General features: G+C 34.7%; 2 protein-coding genes across 2 annotated transcripts; both read left to right on the top strand.

The window, feature by feature from the left end:
* Window positions 1-11,058: 11,058 nt before the first annotated feature.
* Window positions 11,059-11,982, top strand: LOC114093540 (olfactory receptor 4A47-like). The gene has a single exon (XM_027936334.2). It carries the CDS (start codon window positions 11,062-11,064, stop codon window positions 11,980-11,982), a length of 921 nt encoding a protein of 306 aa, XP_027792135.2. The 5' UTR covers window positions 11,059-11,061.
* Window positions 11,983-22,361: 10,379 nt separating this feature from the next.
* LOC114093541 (olfactory receptor 4A47-like) lies at window positions 22,362-23,285 on the top strand. The gene has a single exon (XM_027936335.2). The coding sequence runs from the start codon at window positions 22,365-22,367 to the stop codon at window positions 23,283-23,285; it is 921 nt and encodes a 306-aa protein (XP_027792136.2). The 5' UTR covers window positions 22,362-22,364.
* Window positions 23,286-25,201: the final 1,916 nt, after the last annotated feature.

Raw genomic sequence — 25,201 nt, 5'->3', positions numbered from 1 at the left:
GTTCTTGATAAGGGTGGAGGAAGGACTCTGAAGGAATCAACAATTTAATTTTCAGGGGACAGTCTCCAACTTCCCAGGACTCACTCAAAATTGGCCTGACTTCATCTGACCTGACTCAATTTACCTATCATCTATACTGACTGCCTGTCTAATTCTGGCTTCAATTTCACAATGTGTGTGTGTCTCTGTGTATGCGTGTGCATGAGTGTGTGTGCATGTGTATGTGTGTGTAGATATATTATTTTGTCTACCTGAAGTGTGTATGATGGTTATTTGTCAATTTTACCTCAATAGGGCTAAACATTTTTAAATATAAAAAATCCTTATGATACTAACAAATATAATTACTATTTGATGCAATTTAGCATTTTCTTGGCTGTTCTTTTTACCTAGAAGACTTATTTTAGTAGAGAGTCACAATTAAAATTATTGTGCTTTAGGTTTCTTAGATTGTCCATTTATATTTATAGTTATGACACAACTTTATGAAACTTATGTTCATACAAGTTCATACAACATTGGGTAGTTGTCTTCAAACTTTGAAATTGCTTCTTTTTCTTTTTTCTGATTGTCCTTATATACGTCTATTTAATTTTCTACTATCTTCAGCATTTCTTTTAAACTCTACCACTGTTAATTCATTTCTCTGGTTGAACTGCATTGGCTCCTACATCCAGCAAAATGTGAAATAATGGTGATAAAAGCAGAACTTTATCTTAATTTATATTTGTTGAATTTTTAAATAATCAAGAATGATATCACTTTTCAAAATGTCTTTTTATATGTCATTCAGATAACTACATGATTGTATCCTAATATGATCAATTATATCATATGAATTTCTTGTACTGGATCATCTTGGCATTTGTGGAACAGATTTTGCTAGGGATTTGTTATTTTGATTTTTATATTGCTGGATCCTGGTGATTCTTTTCAAAGGACTTTTGTATTGATTTCTATAAATTTAAACAGTCTATAGATTTTATAAATACATTATTTGTAATTTTATATATGGATCTTATCTGATTAACTTTATAAAAATTCACCGCCCCCATATTTTTTAACCCTGTCACAGTTAATGTTTACTTTCACAGTTAGTGTTAGCACTTTTGACTAGCTAATATGTTATATATTTTTATTTAAAATTTATTATTATTATTTGTTTTCTTTCTAGAATGTATGCCTACTGTTAGGTTCTCAGTTTCTATGATCCTACTGGAACAGAAAATAGTTGTTGAAAGAATGCCTCATAAAAATAATTAGTTTCACTGTTTAAAATAATTTATTAAGTAGAATTGAGGTAGTGTTTTCTCTACATGTTTGTAACAATCATCACCATCATTCATAAAACATTTATCATTGCCAGGAATTGTTCTAAGCATGTGATGTGGGTTTCCTCTGTAATTCTGTGAGTTTTCATTCTTTTCAATACAACCTTGAGGCAGATACCATTATTGAATCCATTTTACAGTTGCACAAATAAAGGCCTCATGGAGGTTAAAAATTCTACACAAGGTAATGGCCTTGAGAGAGCATCCATGTCAGACATCATATCCAGAAGACATGCCCGGGCTAAGGTGTGGCAGGTGCTGTTACCTGGTGGTGATGGTGAGATCTTCAGACCTGTTTGCATAAGTGGAGTAAATAGTATCCATTGATTCCTTTTTTTGTAGTTTTATAGTCTCTATATATTTTTTGTTTAAAAAATTTTAAATGAGACATATTTTCAGACTCAGATAAAAGTTGTGAAACATCCTAGAGAATTTTCTGCTACTTTCTTCCCACATATTCATATTTTTCCACATTTGCTGCTTAAATTCTTGTCTTGTGTGTGTGTGTGTGTGTGTATGTAAAATTATAGACATATGCCAATATCATTACTTTTCCAGTCTGAATTTCTCTCTCTCATTTACATGCCTAAATGTATTGATAGTTGTTTCTTAAAGGCTGAGTAGTAAATTAAGACATGATGACCCTTTAGTCTTAAAATTCTAAGCCTTTCCAAAACCCCATAAACTTAGTGAATAACCACAATACAGTGATTGAAATTAAGAAGCTGACATTGAGACAATACTATTACACAATCCACACAGCTCATTGCCACTTAACTAACTGTCCCAATAATATCCTCTTGTAGCAAAAGAAAATATAAGGTCATACATTGCATTTTCCTGTCATATGTAAAGCACAGATTCCTTCAGGTGAAGCTATTCCTGAGACTTTCTTTTTTCTGGTTCCAAGTGTCCCTAAGTTGTTTCAGGAAGTGCTTCCAGAATCCACTCAAGGTCACCTTGAAACCAGCATTTCAAGAATGGAATTAGGCAACAGGAATCCACATGAATCCATATTATGAACAGGAATCCATGTTATAAACTGTTTTTGTAATAAGCTTAAAATCCTCCACATGGCTCATGATAAAACCCCCACCCTGAGAAGAATCTTGCAACATGAAGAGGCAAGATGACCATCTTGGCCTGCACAAAAGCAACTAAAACTTCTCCTTCTCAGCCTGTATAGTCTCTCTCTCTCTCTCTCTCTCTCTCTCTCTCTCTCTCTCTCTCTCTCTCCCCATATATATATATATATATATATATATATATATATATATATATTTTTTTTTTTTTTTATTTTTTTTTTTTCTGAGTACATGGCAATTATGTAGTAGAATGTCCTATGTGCTCCTGTTTAGGTTTGGGTTTATTTTATCTTATTTATTTATTTTTGCTTGAGGTTCAGGCTACTCCTTTGGCAGGACTTTTTTGCAAGTGATCCTGAATTCCTCTTAGATACCACACCTGTGGTCATGGCTGTCTTCTGAACCAGTGCTTGCAATGCCACATCTACTCAGCGGGCTATGATGATATCTTCCATTTCTCTTCACTGTGTCATCAGAGTTGGCTTCTTACTGCCAAAAACATTTTGGATAGGTCCTTTTTTGAGACCTGTTGCCTAGAAATTTGTCTCTTGTTCTGCTCTTTACTTATGGGGCCTCAAGTGCTTTGGGCAGATCTTCCAAGGTATTTTACAGTTTTAATATCAAGCAAGCTCTCACTGTTCAATGTACCTATAAGAAAAATAATATGGTCCTGTGTTTTATAATAAGAAAGAAGTTTTATTGAAGTTGGACAGAGATATAGGAGTTATATTAGTCGGCAGTAACAGAATTTCAAGGAAGGGAGAGGAGGGTAGCTATGTGTTGCCTGGTGGTGGTAAGGGAAAGTCTTTGGGTGCAGGCCTACATGGACATCACACTTTTTTTTTTTCACAGTTACATGTTTCATTCTGAGGGTGGGAGAGTTATCATGCTCCAGTTGGTGTATTTTAAGATCATGATGAAAAAGTTTATCTAGTGGATAGTGGGCATCTTTTGTGCATGCCCATTCTTGAAAACCTGGTTTCAAGTTGCTTTTGAGTGGATTCGGGGGGTACTTCCTAAAAAAGAGCTTAAGGATAATTAGTTGTTTGAGGAAATATGAAACATGAAGAGCAGGATGACCATCTAGGCCTGCACAAAAGCACCTAAAACTTTTCCTTCTCAGTCTGTATGTCCATGCGTTAGCTGGTAGTGAAGTGCCAAGCCTGTGTGAGACATTGGGTTTCATCCTCAGCACCACATAAATATAAATAAATTAAATAAAGGTATTATGCCATCTACAACTAAAAGTGTTTAAAAATAATATATTTGAAAATTTGTTAGTCTATGACTTCCTGTAAAATCATTAATTTAATTCAGATGGAAACTTATTTTGCTTAATTCTACTACTGACTTTGTAAATTTTTTTTTTGTTTCTATGTATCATTTCTAAATTTGAGATTTGTGCTTCTTTCACTATTTTTTTGTGAATAGTGATTAATTTATTCAATTTTTTTATTTGGTCATTAATTTTATTCAAATGACAACACATTATATATTGTTATCATACAAATCTGGGATGCCCCCAAGTGTCCGTGAAGGATAGTCCTCTGCCCATTGGAAGATGGTTAACACTTTTATAAGTGAGGCTTAGTAGAAAATTTTAGGTTAACCATAATCAATTCTTTCAAAAACAACTTTGAAACCCTGTTTAAAATCCATAACAGGCTATGTTCAAATGGTGAGATTATTCTATCTTTGCTTCTATCTTGGTCTGCCTGGACTTTGGCTCCAAATTTAGGTTCCTGGGTCATATATCTAATTTTCAGGTAGTTGGGTACTTCCTGACTTTAGTTAATTCTCAGGATTTTTTTAACATTATATATATATTTATTTATTTTACCTTTTGTTATTTTATTTTGTTATTTTTATTTTTTGTTTTAATTAGTTATACATGATAGTACGATGACCTTGACATATCATATATTTGAATCAGATGGGATATAATATTATAAATTTATTATTAGAGTGTGTGTGGGCTTTCTCTTGTCCAGCGAGGAGTTCCATGAAACAGGGTAGAGGAGAGTATGGCTATGGAGTAACGAATCAAGACCTCCGGAGACCAAGCAGGAAGCAGGTCTGATTTTTTTTAAGTATTTTTTTAGTTGTAGTTGGACACAATAGCTTTATTTTATCTATCTATCTATCTATTTATTTATTTTGTGGTGCTGAGGATCGAACCCAGCTCCTCACCCGTGCTATGCTATGCGTGTGCTCTACCTCTGAGCCCCAGCCCCAGCCCCTACCTCAAGAAGCAGGTCTGAATTTATTGCACAGTTACCATGTATATATATATAGTCAGGCAGTAGCTAAGCAGATTACAGGCAGCCACCAATACAATTTCTGGCCAACTGTTCTTGCAGTGACCAACCAAGGAGTGGGCCAAAGTGCTGGGACCACAACACAGGGCCTCACACCCAAGGCTGTGCCTACAGGGTAAGCTCGCACACTTAGAACAAGGGGAGTAGTTTGCCACTCAGGCACCCTTAACGTATGCCATGTATGCAGTACTCCATGCACTTGTCCCCACATTAGAGTAGTTTTGGAGTCAAAGAAATTTGAGCACAAAATACCTAGACCTCCTATATAACCTTTGTCCCTGGTAAGGCAGCCTCCCCACTGCCTTAGTCTACTTTCTACTGCTCTAACAAAAGAGACTGATTAATTCATACCAAACAGATCCAATTTGCTCATGTTTCTGCAGCTGGGAAGTCCAAGAGCATTGCACTGGCATATGAAGATGGTCTGGGAGTTGAGACCCATAGTGAAAATGGAAGGGAAGGAGACAGCAAGGACGAGACAACAAGAGAGGGCTGAGCTCACCTTTATTAGGATCCCATTCCTGTGATAACTAACCCACTGCCAGGATGACACCATTAATCCAGTGGATTAATACCCTTTTGAGGGTCCCACCTCTCAACAGTGCTACATTGTTGCTAGCACATGAAGTATGGGGGTCACATTTAAACCATAGCACACACTATCAAATCCCCACACCACATCGGTTCATTTTACAATTGATTAATCAATAATGGCATCATCCAAAGTTCCTAGTTTACATTAGGGTTTACTCTTGGTTGTTGTTCCATTTTCTATGGGCTTGGAAAAATGTGTAGTGATGTGTGATGTGTGTCCACTCTCCTAAGAGCTTAACTGAACTAAAAATCAGCTATGCTTCAAGACTTCTAAAATTTTTACATTTTCCATAGTTTTTTACTTTTTTGGAAAGTCATATGCTTATAACCATTCAATATGTAGCCTTTTCCAACTGGTTTCTTTCACAGGGTAATACGCTTTGAGTTTCCTCCATGCTTTTCTATGTCTCAGTAGACCATTTCTTTTTAGTAACCAATAATCTTTTATTATGTGAAGGTCCATAGTTTATTATTTAGCCACAGAATGTCATTTTTATTGCTTCTAAGTTCTGGGAATTCTGAGTAGAGATGACAGAAACACATGCGTGCAGGTTTCTATGTGAGCATAAACTTCTGGTTCATTTGGATGAACACCAGGGAGCCTAATTGCTTAACTGTAGGTAAAAGCATGAGTACATGAGAAACTACCAACTTGTATTCTAAAATGAGTGACATATTTGTCTCCTCTGAGATCACCTCCTCTATTCTCTCACCAATACTACATGTCTTGATTACAAACTTTGTGGCAAGTCTTGATGTTGATTAGGGTTCATTGTCCAGTTTTGTTCTTTCCCTCTGCCTAGTGTTACGCATTTTGTGTATTTATAATTAGTTTGTTGACAATTAGGTCATAATTGACCTAATTATACAATTAGGTCATAAAGATTTTGATTGTAAAAAAAGATTAATTAATCTGGGAAGAACTGAACTTACAATGTTGAGACTTTCTATGCATGAACGGGGAATATATATATATATATATATATATATATATATATTTAAAATTTACTTAGCTCTGTGTTTATCAGAGCATTATAGTTTCCCTCATAAAGATCTTGTAATATTTTGTTAGAACTTTACCCAAGTATTTCATTTTGGGAAGTATTAAAGTAAGTGCTACTGTGTTTTTAATTTCAACTTTCACTTGTTCATTACAGGCATATAGTCAAGTGAGTATAATTGGATAATTAATCTCGTGTATAATAGCTTTACTCAAATAATTGTGTTTTAGTCATATTTTTCACTGCTGTGCCCAAAAGGCCTGAAAATAACAATTTTAGAGGAGGAAAAGTTTATTTGGTGCTCCCAGTTTCAAAGGTCTCAGTCAATAGATGGTCAATTCTATTAGGGTCTGAGGTGAGGCAGAACATCATGGTGAAGGAGGAGAAATGGTGTGGAGGAGAAAAGAAGCTCAGAACATTGCAATCAGGAAGTAGAAAGGTAGGTCACTTCAGCAGGGACACAACATAAAAAGAAAAAGCACACCCTCAGTGATTCAGTTCCTCCAACCACACCCTATCTATGTACAGATACCACTCAGTTAATTAATATCAGTGAACTGCTTAGAGTAAGGTTCTCATAACCAAATCATTTCACATCTAAACTATTTTGCATTTTTTCACACATGAGCATTTGGGGGAAAATTCAAATGTAAACCATAACACATTTGTCAATTCCATAGTATTGTAGAATATTGGGGGATTTTCTGCATAGATGATGTTATCTTCAAACAAAGAGAGTTTGCTTTCTTTTATTAGTATGCATTTTCTTTCTTTTTCTTGTCTTATTGCATTAGTTGAGGCATCCAGTAGAATCTTGAAAAGCACTGGTGGGAGAGAACATCCTAACCTTGTTCAGATCCTAGGAGGAAAACTCCTAGATTCTAAATATTAAGGATGATTTCAGTTTTTTTGTTGTTTTGTAGATATTCTTTATTAAATTTAGGAAGTCTTATTTATCTATAGCTTACAGAAAGTTCTTATAATGAAGGGGTGTGGAATTTTATTAAACACTTTTCCTGCTAATATTTGTGTAATTCTGTGATTATTTTTATCCTCTGGTGTGATAGAAGTCACTAATTGATTTTTGAATGTTAAACCACCATAATTGGGATAAATCTCAGCTGGTCATGATGCCCAATTCTTTCCATACATTGTTAGATTTGGTTTATAAATATTTTGTGGAATTTCTGATGAACTACTGACTGGAGGTCCTCCATATTCTCATTTGAAAAGAACTTTAAATGAAGTCCAAATTTCTTAGAAAGATCTGTAATTACCCTGAAGGGTTTGATTCTTGCTCATGTCTTAAACTTCACATTGTTCTATTTCCCTTCATGTACAATAATTGTTCATCATCTTGAACTTGCCGAGCTCTATTCCACATTAAATCTCTCCACATGTGTCACTGCACCCACAGGAGCAACTTCTCATCCTTTGGAATTCAGCTTAAATATCACCTTTAAAAAGGTCCTTATAAACTTACCTTGTTCAAAAAGTGTCTCCTTTTTTCATTCACAACCACCTATTGTTTTTCTTATTCATACCAATCCCATCTTATAACTCATATTTTAAATTATTATCATGACTATTTTGTGGTCCTATTAGAAGATGAAGTTGATGCTGTAAGGACTATATTCTTAATTTAACTTCTGTTTTATTAACTATTGTAGAGCAATCTGAAACAAGATAGATGCTCTGTAATTTTGTAATTTTTTAAAAGAGGAAAACACATAAATAATTCGTTAACTAGTTACTACAGCTTCATAAATCTTTTTAAAATATATAAACCCACATAACAGAGAGGAACAAATTGAATATAAGGAAAATGGAAAATCAAAATGGCTCTTGCACAGCAGAGAAATGATAGATTCACGTATACGGGAACAAACTATCAGGTTATTTTGGATTTCCATTTGTCCCATAATGTTTCTGAAACCATTTTTTCTTGTTCCATCATTGTGATTTTACTTATGACTCACGCATTTGCTGTATTGCATCTTCACACATAGGTGATCTTTTGAAATATGTGGAGAGTCCCAGGGAGTGTAATTAAGCAAGAATAAGCTTGGACACGCTCCAGTTGCAGGGCTCCAAGATATATGTGTTTTCATGGTATAAAATCTTTAGTTATCTTTGATTTTGTCCTTTGGAAGTTTATATCTGCTAGTAACGGATATAATTATAAAGAGATTGTTTATTAGTCTTAAAGAAAGATCTGAAAAGGCACAAGAGTGCTCTATCCATATACCAAGCACAAGTATTTGGTCTTACCAGGACAAGAGGAGACAGGTTAAACAGCAGAATGGTATTTTTTAAAGTTACCAGAAAAAAATCTAGAAAATTTTCCTTTTTAAAAAATTCTAGGTGTGAGATCCTATGTTGAAATTATTTGTTTGAGTATTCACTATTTTAATAATGGAAAATATTAGTTTTTATTTGTACCCAGGAATTCCTTTGAATGTCTTTAAACAGTATTTAGAAGACTCTGGAGAAAGTGAACAAACCTGAAGGCGTCATTTTAAATATATTCTTCAAGAATAACAGAACTTTTCTTTTTCTGTGTGCATAATGGATGGGAGAGCTATTACTCACTATTTATTAGTGAGGTAAAATTTCCTCCTCAAAGTGCAGACAAGCTTCCACAGGTAAGATTATAGTCAGTAGCAGAAATCAGACTTTGAGACTGTGTGAATGTTTCATTACAAAGGAAATTATATCACTTAAGTATGCAAGAAAATATTGATGAAACTCTTGCAGGCAGAAAGTGGCTATTCAGATTGTATAAGATATTCATGCCAAATACATTCCAAAATTTGAGAATTTAAATCAGGGACCTTGCTATATCCTCTAACCCTGTAGCTTCCATCTGAAAGAGTAGAAGGTCCAAGATGAAGAGCTGATTACTCAGTCAGCATGGAGATTTCTCTCCTCTAATGTCATAAGCCCAGTTTAGACCCAAAGCCTTCATGAGTTAGTGGGGACTCAGTGATGGCTGGAAGTTCACTTTATGGGAAGAGTGAGACAGAATATAATGTTCTATGAATACTTGTTTGTTGGATAAATGAAAAGATTGAACGTACTGCACACCTTGTACAATAATCACCATTACTTAACAAATTTGTGATGTCTACTTCTGGTCTCTGAGATTAGCATTTGTCAAAAAGTCAGTGATAGATATGGCCTGGGGCTATTATAGTACACAAGGGATGTAAGGAGATGGAATAAGAATGATCACATTTGCAAGATAGTATAAAATAGAAAGCCAAGGGGTCTTAATAAATAAGCAACATGAGAGGAATAAAAGAAGTTCGAACACTATCAGAATTTCACTTGAAGGATAAGACAGAAAGAAGTACCCCTTGATTAGTGAAACAAAACCTAGGAAGGAATAGATTTATTGTGAAAAATACAATATTCATTTTTGTAAATATTAAAATGATATCTAATTGAAGATGTCAATTAAATAGTTGCAGATACCAGCTTGAAAGGTAGGGGTGTGACAATGTTGAAGACATGCAATCCAGAGTGCTTTAGGTATTTATAGGTTAGGATAACGTGCAATATTTAACCTATGTCTCTAGAAGGAAGTTTTGGGGATTTGCCAAGATGAGTCTGTGGTAGCTACTGGTTTGTCAAGTTCTCACTTGAAACTATCATGGTTTTATTGTGTTCCCCATATAATTTATATGTTGAAGTCTTACCTACAGTACTGCAAAAAGAAGCTTTATTTGGAAATGGAGTTTGTAAAGGTCATCCAGTTATGAAATTGTATTATGCTGGATCCCAAGCCCATGTAACTTATATTCTATTGGAATAGAATATTTGTTGAGGGAGAATGACACATTACCACAAGATGGTCATCTGCAAGCCAAGGATGGAGACTAACCTTTGTTCATTGTGTTCTGAGGGATCTACCTCTGCCCATACCTTTATTTTGAATATTTAGCATCAGGGCTCTGAGACAACCCATTTATGTTTAAAATGACTATAGCTCCAGAAGATGAAGACAGCTTTTGGTACCAGAAAGTGGGGTGCTGGTGCTGCAATAAGACAGATAGCAACTGTCATGGAGAACAAGACATCACTTTGAGCACAATGTTCCCAGAAACATGAATGCTAAGATGCTTGGGGGGTGACATTTCTAGTGGACCTGAGGGCCAAAGAAAGTGTAGGAAGGGCATCATTTTCTAAAGTCTCAGCACCAGTATCGATACAGTGATGGTGGTCTGGAGTCTTCCATTAGTAATTGATTTTATCCACTTTTCATATGAAAATTACATTAAGTGAGTCTTCAAATTACATTGTGTGACTGTGTAACCAGCGCATGCTCACATGGAATTCCCTTTCATTCTCTCTTGTTATTTCACATCTTTAAACTGATCTAAAGAGTAACTTTCTCTGATAAACCTTCCTAAATCTCAACAGGTTTAGATTGCAGCACTTTGAACCTATAGCATAGCATCAATAAATATATTTATGAACATATTTCTCAAGTTACTCTTTGAATGTTGGACCACATAATTATGTATCAAATCACTTAGTCCAGGAAAACTTCTTTTATTTTACTTGGTAATCAAGATATCTCCTGAAGGTAGTGTGAGGCAAGGAGATCTATCTATCTATCTATCTATATCTCAGATGAGCAAAAATTTAGAATACTTCTCAGGATTTTTTTCATTGTTTTACAGGTAAACTTCTTTCCTTTCTGAAATCAGCATCAATAAAAGAAGAGATGGAACATAGGAACAATGTAACTTACTTTGTCCTCTTGGGCCTCACACAAAATCCAAAGGAGCAGAAAGTACTTTTTGCTATGTTCTTGTTCTTCTACATTTTGACCATGCTGGGGAACCTGCTCATTGTCATAACTGTAACCTTCAGTAAAACCCTGCACTCTCCAATGTACTTCTTTCTTGCTAATTTATCATTTGTGGACATCATTTATTCATCAATCATTTCCCCCACTTTGATTTTAAACTTGTTCTTAGGAAGAGTTAGCATATCCTTCAAGTTTTGTATGTTTCAGCTCTTTGCAGAACACCTTTTAGGAGGGACAGAGGCCTGTCTTCTGTTGGTGATGGCCTATGACCGCTATGTGGCCATCTGTAAGCCCTTGCATTATTTGCTTATCATGAGGCCATGGGTGTGTGTGGTGCTGCTGGTAGTCTCCTGGGTTGGAGGTTTTGTGCACTCTGCATTTCAACTTGGCACTATTTATTGGCTCCCTTTCTGTGGCCCCAATGTCATTGACCACTTTACTTGTGACATGCATCCCTTATTGAAACTCATCTGCGTTGACACCTATGTCACTGGCCTCTTAGTGATTGCCAATGGTGGGTTGATGTGCTCAATTGTGTTTCTGCTCTTACTTGTGTCTTATGCCATCATCTTCCACTCTCTGAAGCACCTGAGTCAGGAGGGGAAGCGGAAAGCTGTCTCCACCTGTGGCTCCCACATCACTGTGATTGTCCTCTTCTATGTTCCCTGTATTTTCATATATGCAAGGCCAGCCAAGACTTTCCCCATTGACAAGTCATTGAGTGTGATTTATATGGTCCTGACTCCCATGCTGAACCCCTTAATTTATACTCTGAGAAACTCAGAAATGACAAATGCTATGCATAAATTGTGGAAAATAAGTCACATGAGGTAGGATCATTGAGTCACTATAAAAGGAAACATTTCACTATGAAACTGTCTCCTTAAGATACATTATTTATTTCAGTCTTAAAACTGATGCTAATTTGCTCAGACAATTTTGTTAAGCATAATTAAAGAATAGATTATAGATTTTTGACCTTAACATATTTCCCCAGTTAATTGGTCATTTTTTAGTGTCTTTTTATTAAGAGACCTGGCAATTTTTGGAGCGCATATACTAGGAAGTCAATAAAAATATGCAATTTATTTATGAATAAAATTTTTATAGTATTACAAGGGTATTTATTTAATATTTTACACTTATTTTTAATAACTATGTTTTCATTTCTCCTTTCATGATTACTTTTTTCTCATAAGTTAAATGCTATATGTGTCTCATTTTTATTTGATTTTACTATCATTACAATTGTAATTTTAGTGCAATATTTTATTTTTAAATTTAATATGGGTAGCATAATAAATATGAATATTACAGTGGAACCCTTGCAAAATGGTAAATCTGAAAAAAAGATATATGATGAATTACTCACCAGCATCTCCCAGTACTCATCCCAGGGGCAGAGACTGTGTTTCTAAGATTCTTCAAGTTAAGAGAGCTTATCATTTGTGCAACAAGTACTGCATGATGTCATACATATATTAACACTAGAATCTTCACACTCTCAGAAGCAGAAAGAAGAATGATGGTTGTCATAGCTGGAGAGTGAGAAAACAGTCATGTTGGTCAAAAAGCACCAAGTTTCATTTGCAAGCTAAGCAATTCTGGAGTTGATAGTATGGTAGTTATTGTTTCTTTTGCTGTATTATATACTTGACTCCTAATAAGAGGGTAGATCTGAAGTGTCCTACAACAAAAAGATTGAAGAAAACTTAATCATGTGACATGATGTGTACGTGATTTATAGTCATCATTTCTCAATGCATACATATACCAAAATTTCATGCTGTACACCCAAAACATGTATGAATCTTATTTGTCAATCAGATATCAACAGAACTGAAAGAAATAAAGATGATACTACAATTACTGCTAAAATATGATTATGGCTCTATATGGTTCACTAGTTTCGGAGTTCTTTTCACCTCGAAGATCTATTGTAGTAGAGATTCACAGTTACATTATTGTGTCTCAACTTTATTAGGTTGTCCATTTCTCTTTGTTTTTATGTCACCAACTTGATGAAGATTATACTCATTTAGTGGTCACTTTTCAAATTTAGGTGTTGCTTCTTTTTTCTTTGTTGGTTTTCCTGCTATATTCTTTGGTCATTTTCATATCCATAAGCATTTCTTTCTTTTCAAATTCCAACACTGCTAATCTATTTCTCTCGGTGAGCTGGATTGGTAACAACATACAGAATAATGTGAAATAATGGTGATGACAGCTGAGATATGTCACAATTTTTTATTGAAATTAGAAAATCATAATGGTATACTTTCTCTAAATACCTGTTTGTAGTTGTTTAGGTGATTAGAAATTTTTACTCTTATACATGTTTTGTGATCCATGTTACATGGGATTTTATTGTATTAAACTATCTTGGCATTTGTGGACTAAACTTTGGTAAAGTTACATTATATTGTTTCCTTATATTAAAGGATTCTTATTGTGCTTTTCATGTTTTATTTGCATTGTTTTTTTATAATTTAAAAGAATATAGATATCCACATATGCCACAATATTTAGAATGTTATACAAATATGAATGATCATATTTTAAAAATCCACCCCAATATTTCTTATCCCTGTCACATTTAATTTTCTATTACAACATTTAAGTTTAGCACAATTGACTCACTTCTCTACATATTTTACTTTAAAAATTGTATTGTTTCTCACTATAATATAAGCTCCTGCTCAGCCCTCAGCACATGTAATAGTGCTGGCCACAGTAAATAATTGTTGAATGAGGGCTTTATAGAAATAGAAATGCTTTTATTTTTTAAATTAATTTATTTCAGAGACAACTTAAGTAACATTGGGATGATATTCTCTGAAGTAACAATCACACCCAGCATTTCTAAAATGTGTATGCGTTTTCAGGGCTTATTCTGTACATGTTATGGGTTTCCTCATGTAACATTCCAAGTATTAATTCCTCCAATAACATCAGTAGGTGGGTACTCTCATTGGACCCAGTTTACAGCTGTATAAACAAGGCCTCATGGAGGTTGAAAACCCTGTAAAAGGGTATGACCTGGAGAGGGTTTAGACCAAATCCAAGAAGTCTTACCTGTGCATAGGTATGGCAGGTTTGGGTACCTGGTAATGACAAGGCCTTCAGACCTATTTGCATATACTGAGTAAAGAATCCATTGATTCTGTTATTTTTAGTGGTGATTTAGTTCTATATTTTTCATGCATAGTTCTTGCTTAAAAATATCTTAGGTGTGACATATTTTCAAACTCAGATAAATGTTGAAAGATATTCTGTAGAAACTTCCCCAAGATTCCCCATGTATTAAAATTATTCCACATATGGTTTTTCCTGTCTTGTGTCTATTTTTGTATTAGTATATGAATATATATCTCATTATATGTGCATATGTCATTCTAGATATATGTCTATATCATTTTTTTATTTTTCATTTCTCTTGGTCTCATTTATTTGTATAGACTTATTGATAGTTTTTTCTTAAAGAATGAGGAATCAATTGTAAAAATGATGACCCAATAGTCTTAAAACTATAAGACTTTCCAAAACTCAAGACACTTATTGAATAACAACAGTGCAAATTAAGAAGTTTATATTGAAACAATACTATTTAATAATCCACACAGTCTATTGCAAGTTTACCAACAGACCCTATGAAATTCTATTTGTGGCAAAAGAGAATACAAGTTCACACAGTGCATTTTCCTGTCATACATAAAACATGGATTCCTTTTATGTGAAACATTCCTGAGCCTTTATTTTTTTTCCCTGGATCCCAATATCCTTAAATTGTTCTTCAGGACTTGCCTCCGGAGTCCACTAAAGGTAACCTTGAAACCAGTATTTCAAGAATGGACTTTGGCAACAACACACCACATGTCTATAATTTCATTTTTTGCATGTGATAAGCTCAAAATTCTCCATATGGCTCATGATAAAACCCCCCACCTTGAAAAGTATCATACTACCTATGAAGAAGCTATATGACTATCCAGGCCTGCACAAGAGAACCCTAAAACTTCCCTTCTCACTCTTCAAATCTGGCAGAGTGCATGACAGTTGTTTGGCGGAGTGTCCTATGTTCTTGTTTAGGTTTGTATGCTGTTTCTTTAGGTTGAGATTCACATTATGCCTTTAGTAGAAGGTTTTGCATGTGATTCTTAATTGCTCTTAGATACTGTGATCATCACTGTTGTCAGAACAGTTATTTGCAATGTCACATTTATTGACTGGGCTATGATGGTATCTTCTTTTGTGCATGCCTATTCTTGGAAAAACAATTTTGAGCCAACTTTGAGTAGACTCTGAAGCCACTTCCTTAAAACAACTTATAGATAATTTTTTTTTTTCAGAAAATAGCTGGGCACAGTGGTGCACACCTATAATCCCAGCGGCTCAGGAAGCTGAGACAGGAGGATGACAAGTTCAAACCCTGCCTCCATAACTTAGGCCCTCAGCAAGTTAGTTAGCAAGACACACTCTCAAATTAGAAAATAAAAAAAAAAAAACAACTGGGGATGTGTGGCTTACTGGTTAAGCACTCTTGGGTTCAATCCCTGATAAAATAAATGAATGAATGAATGAATGAATGAATGAATGAATAAATAAATAAATAAATAAATAAATAAATAAATAAATAAATTTGTTTTTCAAGAAATTATGTCCAGGTGTATCCATGCATTATTTGGTTCAGTTGATTCTCCATTTGTTTACAAGAATCTCTACTTACTTAAATTATACTATAGAAGAGAGAGAGTATAGTGAATTTCTGTAATCTTGTTTATTCTAAAAGTCTGAGCAAAAAAAATTTAGGAGTAAGAGTCTAGCCATTTGATCAGCCCAGGTTTTATATTCAATCAAGTTTTTACTTTTCCATGTTTATAATTATAGTTTACATTAAATATTTCCTCATGTATGTTTAGAATCACATCAAAAACATTATAATTTTTGTATCAACTCTCAAACATAATTTAGAAAACTCAAGAGGAGAAGGAAAGTCTATTGCATTTTCCCATTTTTTCCCTTAGCATATTCTTTCTGAGGTGTCTCCTTGTGTCATTTCCTGTTGAGAGAACTTCCATGGCCATTCTTCTGGGGTAGTTCTGCTGATGACAGATTCTTGTTTTCCTTCATCACAGAATGTCTTAATTTCCCCTTAATTCCCAGGAGATGTTTTCACTACATTTACAGTCTTATTTCAACACTGGAGAAATTCTGAAGAACATTTATTTTTTAAGCAGTTTTAGGTTCACTGAAATTTTAGCAGAATCGTCATTTTTATGAAATCTCTTCCTCCCCACAGTTTCCCCGTTGGTACGTTTACGGTTGTTCTAACAGAATAAGTGAGACTGATGAATTCATAAAGAATGGAAAATAATTTTCTCATGATTCTGGAATCTGGGAAGCCTAAGAACACGGCACTGGCATCTGGAGAGAGTCAGGGGACTGTACCATCCCTTCATAAAGGGAAAAAGGGTAGAAGATGGCAAGAAAGAGACTGCAAGGGAGGGCTGAGCTCACCTTTATCAGCATCCCACCCCTTAGTTAACCAACCCTTCCCCCAGTACCATAATATTAATCCAGGGGACTAATTGCCTCTCAACACTGTTACATTGTTTCTAAGACATGGCATTTAGGGGACACTTTTAAACCAGAGCACACACTATCAACTTGCCACACCATATTGGGTCCTTTGACAATTCATTAATTAACATTGACATCATCCAAAGTTTCTAGTTTACATTAGGGTTATCTCTTGGCTTTTGGAGTTGTACTTTCTATAGTTTTGGAAGAACATGTAATGATGTGTTCACACTCACAGAATCATACAGAAGAGAGTAACTGAACTAAAAATACTGTATGTTTCACAAAAACTGAGATTTTTTACTTTTCCCACAGTTTTGACTTTACTGGATAGTCATCCAGTAATAACCACACAACTTTGCAGACCAGCTTCTTCACTTGGTAATAGATTCCTCTAGGTCTTTCCATGGCTCAGTACCTCAATTCTTCTTAGTAACAAATAATAGGTTATTGTGCAATGTAATTTCTTATTGTTCCATACCTTATTGTTCAGCCACTAACTGCCATCTTTGTTGCTTCTAAGTTCTGGCAGTTAGGAACAAAGCAGACAGAACGTCTGTACAGGTTTCTGTGAGAACATACACTTCTGTTTCATTTGGCTGAACACCAGGGAGCCTAATTGCTTGACTCTGGGTAAGAGCATGTTAGTACATGAGAAACTACCAACCTGTCTTCTAAACTGGGTGACATACTTGTCTCCTCTGAAATCACCTTCTATTCTCTTTCACCAATACTTCATGTCTTGATTACAAAGCTTTGTGGCAACTTTTGATGTTGGATAATGTTCAGTGTGCAATTTTGTTCTTCAAAAAACACCCCCCTGGGCATGGTGCTACCCTTTCTGTGTCTTTGTCTCAGAATGTAAACTTCATAATGAGTTTGTTTGCATCTATAAAATTAGGTCATAACCTACCTTGGCAATATTAAGTCTTTCTGTACATGAGCAAGGGATGTGAATGAAAACATTTACTTCCTTTTTCATGAGAGCATTGTAGTAGCAAGTGCTACGGTGTTTGAACTTCAACTTTCACTTGTGCATTGCTGGCCTATAGGAAAGTCATTGACATTTGCACATTATTCTTTTATATTTCAGCTTCACACCAATCATTTATTAGTTCCAGAGTTTTGTAGACGTATTTGGGATTTTCTGCATAGATGATGTCAACTGCAAACAAGGACAGTTTTATTTCTTCTAATTAGTATACACTTTCTTTTCTTATTATATTAGCTAGGACTTGAGTACAATGTTGAAAAGCAGTGAGAGAGAACATCCTTCCCTTGTTCCTGATTGCTATGATTTAGATATGAGGTATCCTTCCCAATTTCCTGTGAGAGACAATACAAGAATGTTAGGAAGTGAAATGATTAGCTCATGAGAGTCTTAATCTACTGAGTGGATTAATCCACTAGTATGGATTAACCAAGGAATAACTGTAGGCAGGCAGGGTGTGTCAGAAGAAATAGGTTTGGTTACAGTGACACAAAAGATAACTAAAACTACCCTTATCAGGAAATGTTCTAGACTCTCACTATTATAGAAGATGTCAGTTTTGCGGTGCTTTGATAATAATCTTTTTAAAAAAACTTTAAGAGCCTTTTTCTATCCATATTTTACAGAATGTCCTTAAAATGAAGGGGTGTAGAATTTTATTAAACACTTCTTCTGAAAATATTGATATAATCCTGTGATTTTTCTTCTTGGTCCTATGGTGTGATGGAGTACGTTAATTGATTTTTGAATGTTGAACCAGGTTTTCATATCTGGAATAATTTCAGTTGGTTTTGATATACAATTCTTTTTCCACTTTATGGATTTGTTTTGCTAAATATTGAGAATTTTTGCTAAACTAACAGGACATCCTCTTTACTCTCATTTGAAAAGCGCTTTAAATGAAGTTCGAATTTCTTAGTGGTATCTGTGATATCTTTTGTGGTTTGGCTTTTGTGCATGCCTTCAACTTCCCGTTGTTCTACCCCTTTCCTGTCTTCAACCCCTTCAGGTTCAGTGACAGCACAGCATCTTGAAATCACCCAGCTGACTTCCACATTGTATCTTCCCACATGTAACCCTGGACCTGAAGGGGCAACTGACTTCTCATCCTGGGACTTTACCTTAAATATCACCTTTATAAAGGCCTTATGTATTATGCAAAATGTGTCTCACTCTTATATTTTTCTGTCATAATAACCTGTTCTCCAAACAGTTATTTAAGGTACAATTTTCCATTATTATTTCCATTATTATTTTGTGGCTGTGTTAGGTATAAAGTTGATGAAGTTAGGACTACATTTTCATTTTTTTCTTCTGTTTTATTAACTATTGTATAACCAGTTGGTATCTTATTATAAATGAAACAAAATAGATGCTATTTAGTTTTTGTTTGTTTGTTTGCTTGCTTGCTTTTGTTACTAGAGATTGACTCAGGGGCACTCAAATCTGAGCCATATCTCCAGCCCTATTTTGTACTTAGAGACAAGGTTTTACTAAGCTGCTTAGCACCATGCTGTTGCTGAGGCTAGCTTTGAACTTGTGATCCTCCTGTCTCAGCCTCCTGAGCCTCTGAGATTATAACTGTGCACTACCCTACCTGGTGCTCTTTAGTTTTGTAGAAAAAGAAAGAATAAAGAAAATAAATACATAAGTAACTAGTTACTACAGCTGCATAAAACTTTTAAAACTATATTTAATCTCAAACTCATATGGAACACAATGAAGATTAGATAAATATAAAATGAAAATTGCTCTGACTAAAAAAAGGAATAAGTGATAAACTCAACTCTTTGGAACAAATCAATGGGGCTGATATTTTGTTCTTGATTATTATTTGTCCCATAATGTTTCTGAAATATTTTTCCTTGTTATATCCTTGTGACTCTACTTATGTGTTTGCTATATTGCATCTTGACACACAGATGTTCTTTAAAAGTATATGGAGAGTCCCAGGGAGTGTAATTAAGCAAGATCAGCTTGGACACGTTCCAGTTGCAGGGCACCATGATTAACATGTGTTCTTGCTATAAAATATTTAGAGATCTTTGTCCCTGTCAGACAAAACTGTCCTCTGTTAGTCACAGTTATAATTTTTTTAAAAAGATGGCTTATTCTTCTTAAAGAAGGATTTGAAAAGGTACAAGAGTACTCTATCCATATACCAAGCACAAATACTTGGCATTTTCAGGACAAGAGGAGACAGATTAAAAAGCTAAGTGGTATTTATTAAAGTTACCAGAAAAGAACTTAGAAATTTTTCATTTTTTTTGGAAAATTCTAGATGTGCTATTTCTATGTTTAAATTGTTTGTTTGCATTTTTTCTTAATTGTTTTAATATGGTAAATTTTCATTTTTCTCTTTTTACCAAGTAATTCTTTTGAATACTACTACAAACACTAATTATTTTCTGCAGTATTTAGAAGACTCCAGAGAAAATGGAAAATCATGGTAGTGTGATTTCAAATATATTCTCCAAGAATAGCACAGCTTTCTTTCTTCTGTGTGCATATTGAATGGAAGAGGGATTACTCACTATTTTGGATTGAGATCAAACTTCCTCCTTCAAACTTCAGACAAGCTCCCAAAGGTAAGACATTCTAGTCAGTAGCAGAAATCAGACTTTGAGATTGTGGGAATGTTTAATTACACAGGTAATTATATCACTCGAATATTCAAGAAAATGAGAATAATAACTTCTGTAGGCAGAAAATGGCTGTTTAGATTGTATAAAATGGTCACTAAATATAAATTCAAAAAATTGAAAATTGAAGTCAGGGCCCATGTTATATCTTCAACACTGTTGCTTCCATTTGGAAAAGTAGAAGGCCCAAGATGAAAAAGCTGATTCCTCAGTTAGCATGGAGATTTCTCTCCTCTAATGTCATGAGCCCGATGTAGACCCTGAGCCTTCCTGAGCTAGTGGACACACTGATGTTCACCTTATGTGAACAGTGAGACAGAATTACAGTGTTCTATGAACACTTTTTAGTTGGATAAATGAAAAGATTGGAGGTACCAAACACCTTTATACAATATCATCATTACTTTCAAATTTGTGGTGTCTGCTTCTGTTCTCTGAGATTAGCATTTGTCAAAGAGCAAACGGCAGATGTGTCAGGGGGCTCATGCCGTTGACTGGGAATGTAAGGGGATTAAATGAGAATGATCACATCAGTAAGATATTATAAATAGAAAGCCAAGGGGTCTGAACAAATGTATAAATAAGCAATGAGAGAGGAATAAAGGAAGTTTGAACACTGATATAAAATTCAGAGAGTTTTAGGTATTTTTGGGTTAAGATAATGTGGAATTTTCAACCAAAGACTATAGAAGGAGGTTTCAGAGATCTGGCAACCTGAGACTATGGTAATTAGTGGTTTGTCAAGTTCTCACATAAAACTGTTATGGATTTTTTGTGTTTCCCCCACATAATTTATATGTTGAGGTCCTACCTATAGTACTGCAACAAGAAACTTTATTTGGAAATAGGGAGTTTGTGAAGTCATCCAGTTATAAAATTGTATTAGGTTGGGTCCCAATTCCATATGATTTATATTCTATTGGAATAGAAAACTTGAATGCAGGAAGAATTATACAAGAATATAAGCTGGCCATCAGCAGCCAAGGATGGAGCTGGTCCTTCCCTCCTAGGCTTCTGATGGCCCCACCAGTGCTCATACCTTTATTTTGAATGCCGGGCAGCAGGGCTCTGAGAGAACAAATTTATGTGTATACTAACTGTAGTTCCAGCATATTAATACTGCTTTGGGGGAATTGCTGTGCTGCTGCAACAATTAATGTCTAATATATGAAGTCCACTTTGTGATTGATTAATGAACAGATATTGAGAGATGTTTGGGAATCATGATAGAAAGAGCCCAGATGGCCTTGAGAAATGTGAACAGTACAAGGTGTTGCTGGTGAGGGCTCAGCAAGGAAAGAGGACAGTAGTGGACATGGCCTCTGTCTTGGAGAACAGAAATCATTGTGAGCACATTGTTCTTGGAAACATGAATGCTAAGATGCTGTGGGGTGACATTTCCAGTGGACCTGAGGGACAAAGAAAGTGGAGGAATAGCATTATTTTTTTTAAAAGTCTCAGCACCAGTATTGATACAGTGACGGTGGTCTGTAGTCTTCCATTAGTCATTTGTTTTATCCACCCTTTATATGAAAATTACCTTAAGTGAGTCTTCAGTTTTTCACTTTGTGACTTCATACATGGTACATCTTTACATGGATGAATTTCCCTTTCATTCTCTTTTGTTCTTTCACATATTTAAAATAATCTAAAGAGTAACTTTCCAAATTTAAACAGATTGAGAAATTGCAGCACTGTGAATCTATAGCAAAGAATCAATAAATATACTTATCAACACATTTCTCAAGTTGGTCTTTCAATCACCCAGGATTTGATATATAACTATGTATATGATTTGATATATAACTATGATTTCCAGGCAGGAAACATTGTATTATTTTTCTTAGCAATCCAGATATCTACTGCAGGTACTGTGTCACCAGCAGATGCTTCAAGGATATATGGCAGATGAATACTTGTGGTTATAATATTTAAAGGATTTTTTTCATTGTTTTACAGGTAAACTGCTTTACTCTCTGAAATCAGTACCAATAAAAGACTAGATGGAACACAGCAACAATGTAACTTACTTTGTCCTCTTGGGCCTCACACAAAATCCAAAGGAACAAAAAGTCCTTTTTGTTATATTCTTGTTCTTCTACATTTTGACCATGCTGGGGAACTTGCTCATTGTCCTAACTGTAGCCTTCAGTAAGATCCTTCACTCTCCAATGTACTTCTTTCTTGCTAATTTATCATTTGTGGACATCATTTATTCATCAGTCATTTCCCCCATTTTGATTTCAAACTTATTCTTAGGAAAAATTATCATATCCTTCAAGTTTTGTATGTCTCAGCTCTTTGCAGAACACCTATTTGCTGGGGCAGAGGTCACTCTTCTGTTGGTGATGGCCTTTGACCGCTATGTGGCCATCTGTAAGCCCTTGCATTATTTGCTTATCATGAGGCCATGGGTGTGTGTGGTGCTGCTGGTAGTCTCCTGGGCTGGAGGTTTTGTGCACTCTGCATTTCAACTTGGCATTATTTATGGTCTCCCTTTCTGTGGCCCCAATGTCATTGACCACTTTACATGTGACATGTATCCCTTATTGCAACTTGTCTGTGTGGACACTTATGTCACTGGCCTCTTAGTGATTGCCAATGGGGGGATGATGTGCTCTATTTTGTTTCTGCTCTTACTCGTGTCTTATGCTGTCATCTTCCACTCTCTGAAGAACCTGAGTCAGGAGGGGAGGTGGAAAGCTCTCTCCACCTGTGGCTCCCACATCACTGTGGTTGTCTTCTTCTTTGTCCCCTGTATTTTCATATATGCAAGACCAGCCAAGACTTTCCCCATTGACAAATCATTGAGTGTGTTTTACATGGTCATAACCCCCATGCTGAACCCCTTCATCTACACTCTGAGAAACTCAGAGATGTCAAATGCTATGAGGAAACTCTGGAAAATAAATCACATCAGGTAGGAAATCACTGAGTCTCCCACTACAAAGCCCTCTCCTTAGGATGCATTATTTATTTCAGACTTAATCCTGATGCCAATTTGCTAAGGTAATTGTGTTAAGCATATTTGAAGAATAGAATATAGGTTTTGATATTAACATATTCCCTCAGTGTATTGCTCATTCTGTGGTGTGTTGTTTATCTGTGGACCTAGGAATTTTTGGTGCACATATACTAGGAAGTCAATGAAAATATGCAATCTACTTATGAATAACATTTTTATAGTATTACAAGGATGTTTGTTTAATTTTTATACTTATTTTTAACAACTATGTTTTTATTTCTCATTTTATTTTTACTCTTGTTCATTTTCTATAATAGTTAAATGCTATATGTGTCTTATTTTTACATCACATTACTGTCATTATATTTATAATTTTAATGGAATAATTAAAAAAAATAAATATGGAAAGCATAAGAAATATGAATGTTACAATGGAACCCTTTCAAAATGGTAAATCTGGAAAAAGATATATGATGATCCCAGATGCAGCAACTGTGTTTCTAAGGTTTTTCAAGTTAACAAGCTTATCATTTATGCAACATGCATGAACTTGGAGGATACCATGATAAATGATATGAGCTGGACACAGAAGAGAAATACTGCATGATGTCATTCGTATGTGAACACTAATATCTTCACATAGAAGCAGAAAGAAGAATGTTGATTGTCATGGCTGGAGAGTGGGAAAATGGAGATGTTGGTCCCAGAGTCCCAAGTTTCATTTACAAGCTAAATGATTCTGGTGTTGATAGCATGGTAGCTATTGTTTCTTTTGTTGTATTGTATACTAGACTCCTGGTTAGAGGATAGACTGAGTGAACTACCACAAAAAGATTAAGGAAATGTTTAATCATGTGACATGATGGATATGTGAACTACAGTCATCATTTAACAATGCATATATCAAAATATCATGTTGTACATCCAAAACATATGTAATTCTTATTTGTCAATCAGATATCAGTAGAACTGAAAGATAATAGTACTATTAGTATTAAAATATAATTACTATTCTATGTGATATACTATTTTTGCAGTTGTTTTTGCCTAAAAGTTCTATTTTAGTGGAGAGTCACCTTGGAATTATTGCGTTTCAACTTCATTAGGTTGTCCATTTCTATTGGTTTTTATGTCACCAACTTTATGAATATTATTCTCACTTGGTATTTCCTTTTTAAATTTAGGCATTGATTATTTATTCTTCATTGGTTTTACTGCTATATTATTTGGTCATTTTCATACTCATAAGCATGTCTTTCTTTACAAATTCTAACTATACTAATATGTTTCTCTTGGTGAACTGTATTGATGGCTACCTCCAGGATTGTGTGAAATAACGGTGATGATAGCTGAGACATGTCACAATATTTTTAATTGAAATTAAAAATCAAAATGGTATACTTTTTCTAAATAACTTGTTTGCAGTTGTTTAGGAGATTAAATTTTTAAACTTATACATTTTTGTCATTGATCTTACATCAGATTTTATTGTATTAAATTATATTGGCATTTGTGAACTAAAGTTTGGTAGGGTTACATTATTTGTTTCCTTATATCAAAGGATTCTTATGGTTCTTTTCATGTTTTATTTGCATTGCTTTTTATAATTTAAAAGAGTATAGATATCTGTATATGCAACATTATTTTGGAATGTTATATCCCAAAATTTCTATCATGTTTCAAAAATCCACCCCAATATTTCTTAATCCTGTCACACTTAATTTTCCATTACAACATTTAAGGTTAGCACTGTTGACTTACTTCTCTATATATTTTACTTTAAAAATTTTATTATTTGTTTCTCTCTGGAATACAAGTTACTGCTCAGCCCTCAGCACCTGTAATAGAACTGGCCACAGTTAAAAAATTGTTGAA

Source organism: Marmota flaviventris, chromosome 9, assembly GCF_047511675.1.
Source record: "Marmota flaviventris isolate mMarFla1 chromosome 9, mMarFla1.hap1, whole genome shotgun sequence".
NCBI classification, from domain to species: domain Eukaryota; kingdom Metazoa; phylum Chordata; class Mammalia; order Rodentia; family Sciuridae; genus Marmota; species Marmota flaviventris.
The sequence above is the reverse complement of the archived record's forward strand: the minus strand, read 5'-3'. Positions and strand labels throughout refer to the sequence as shown.

What these genes read in the sequence shown, in the direction of transcription:
- LOC114093540 (XM_027936334.2), top strand. Translation starts at nt 11,062, where the DNA reads ATGGAACATAGGAACAATGTAACTTACTTTGTCCTCTTGGGCCTCACA.
- LOC114093541 (XM_027936335.2), top strand. Translation starts at nt 22,365, where the DNA reads ATGGAACACAGCAACAATGTAACTTACTTTGTCCTCTTGGGCCTCACA.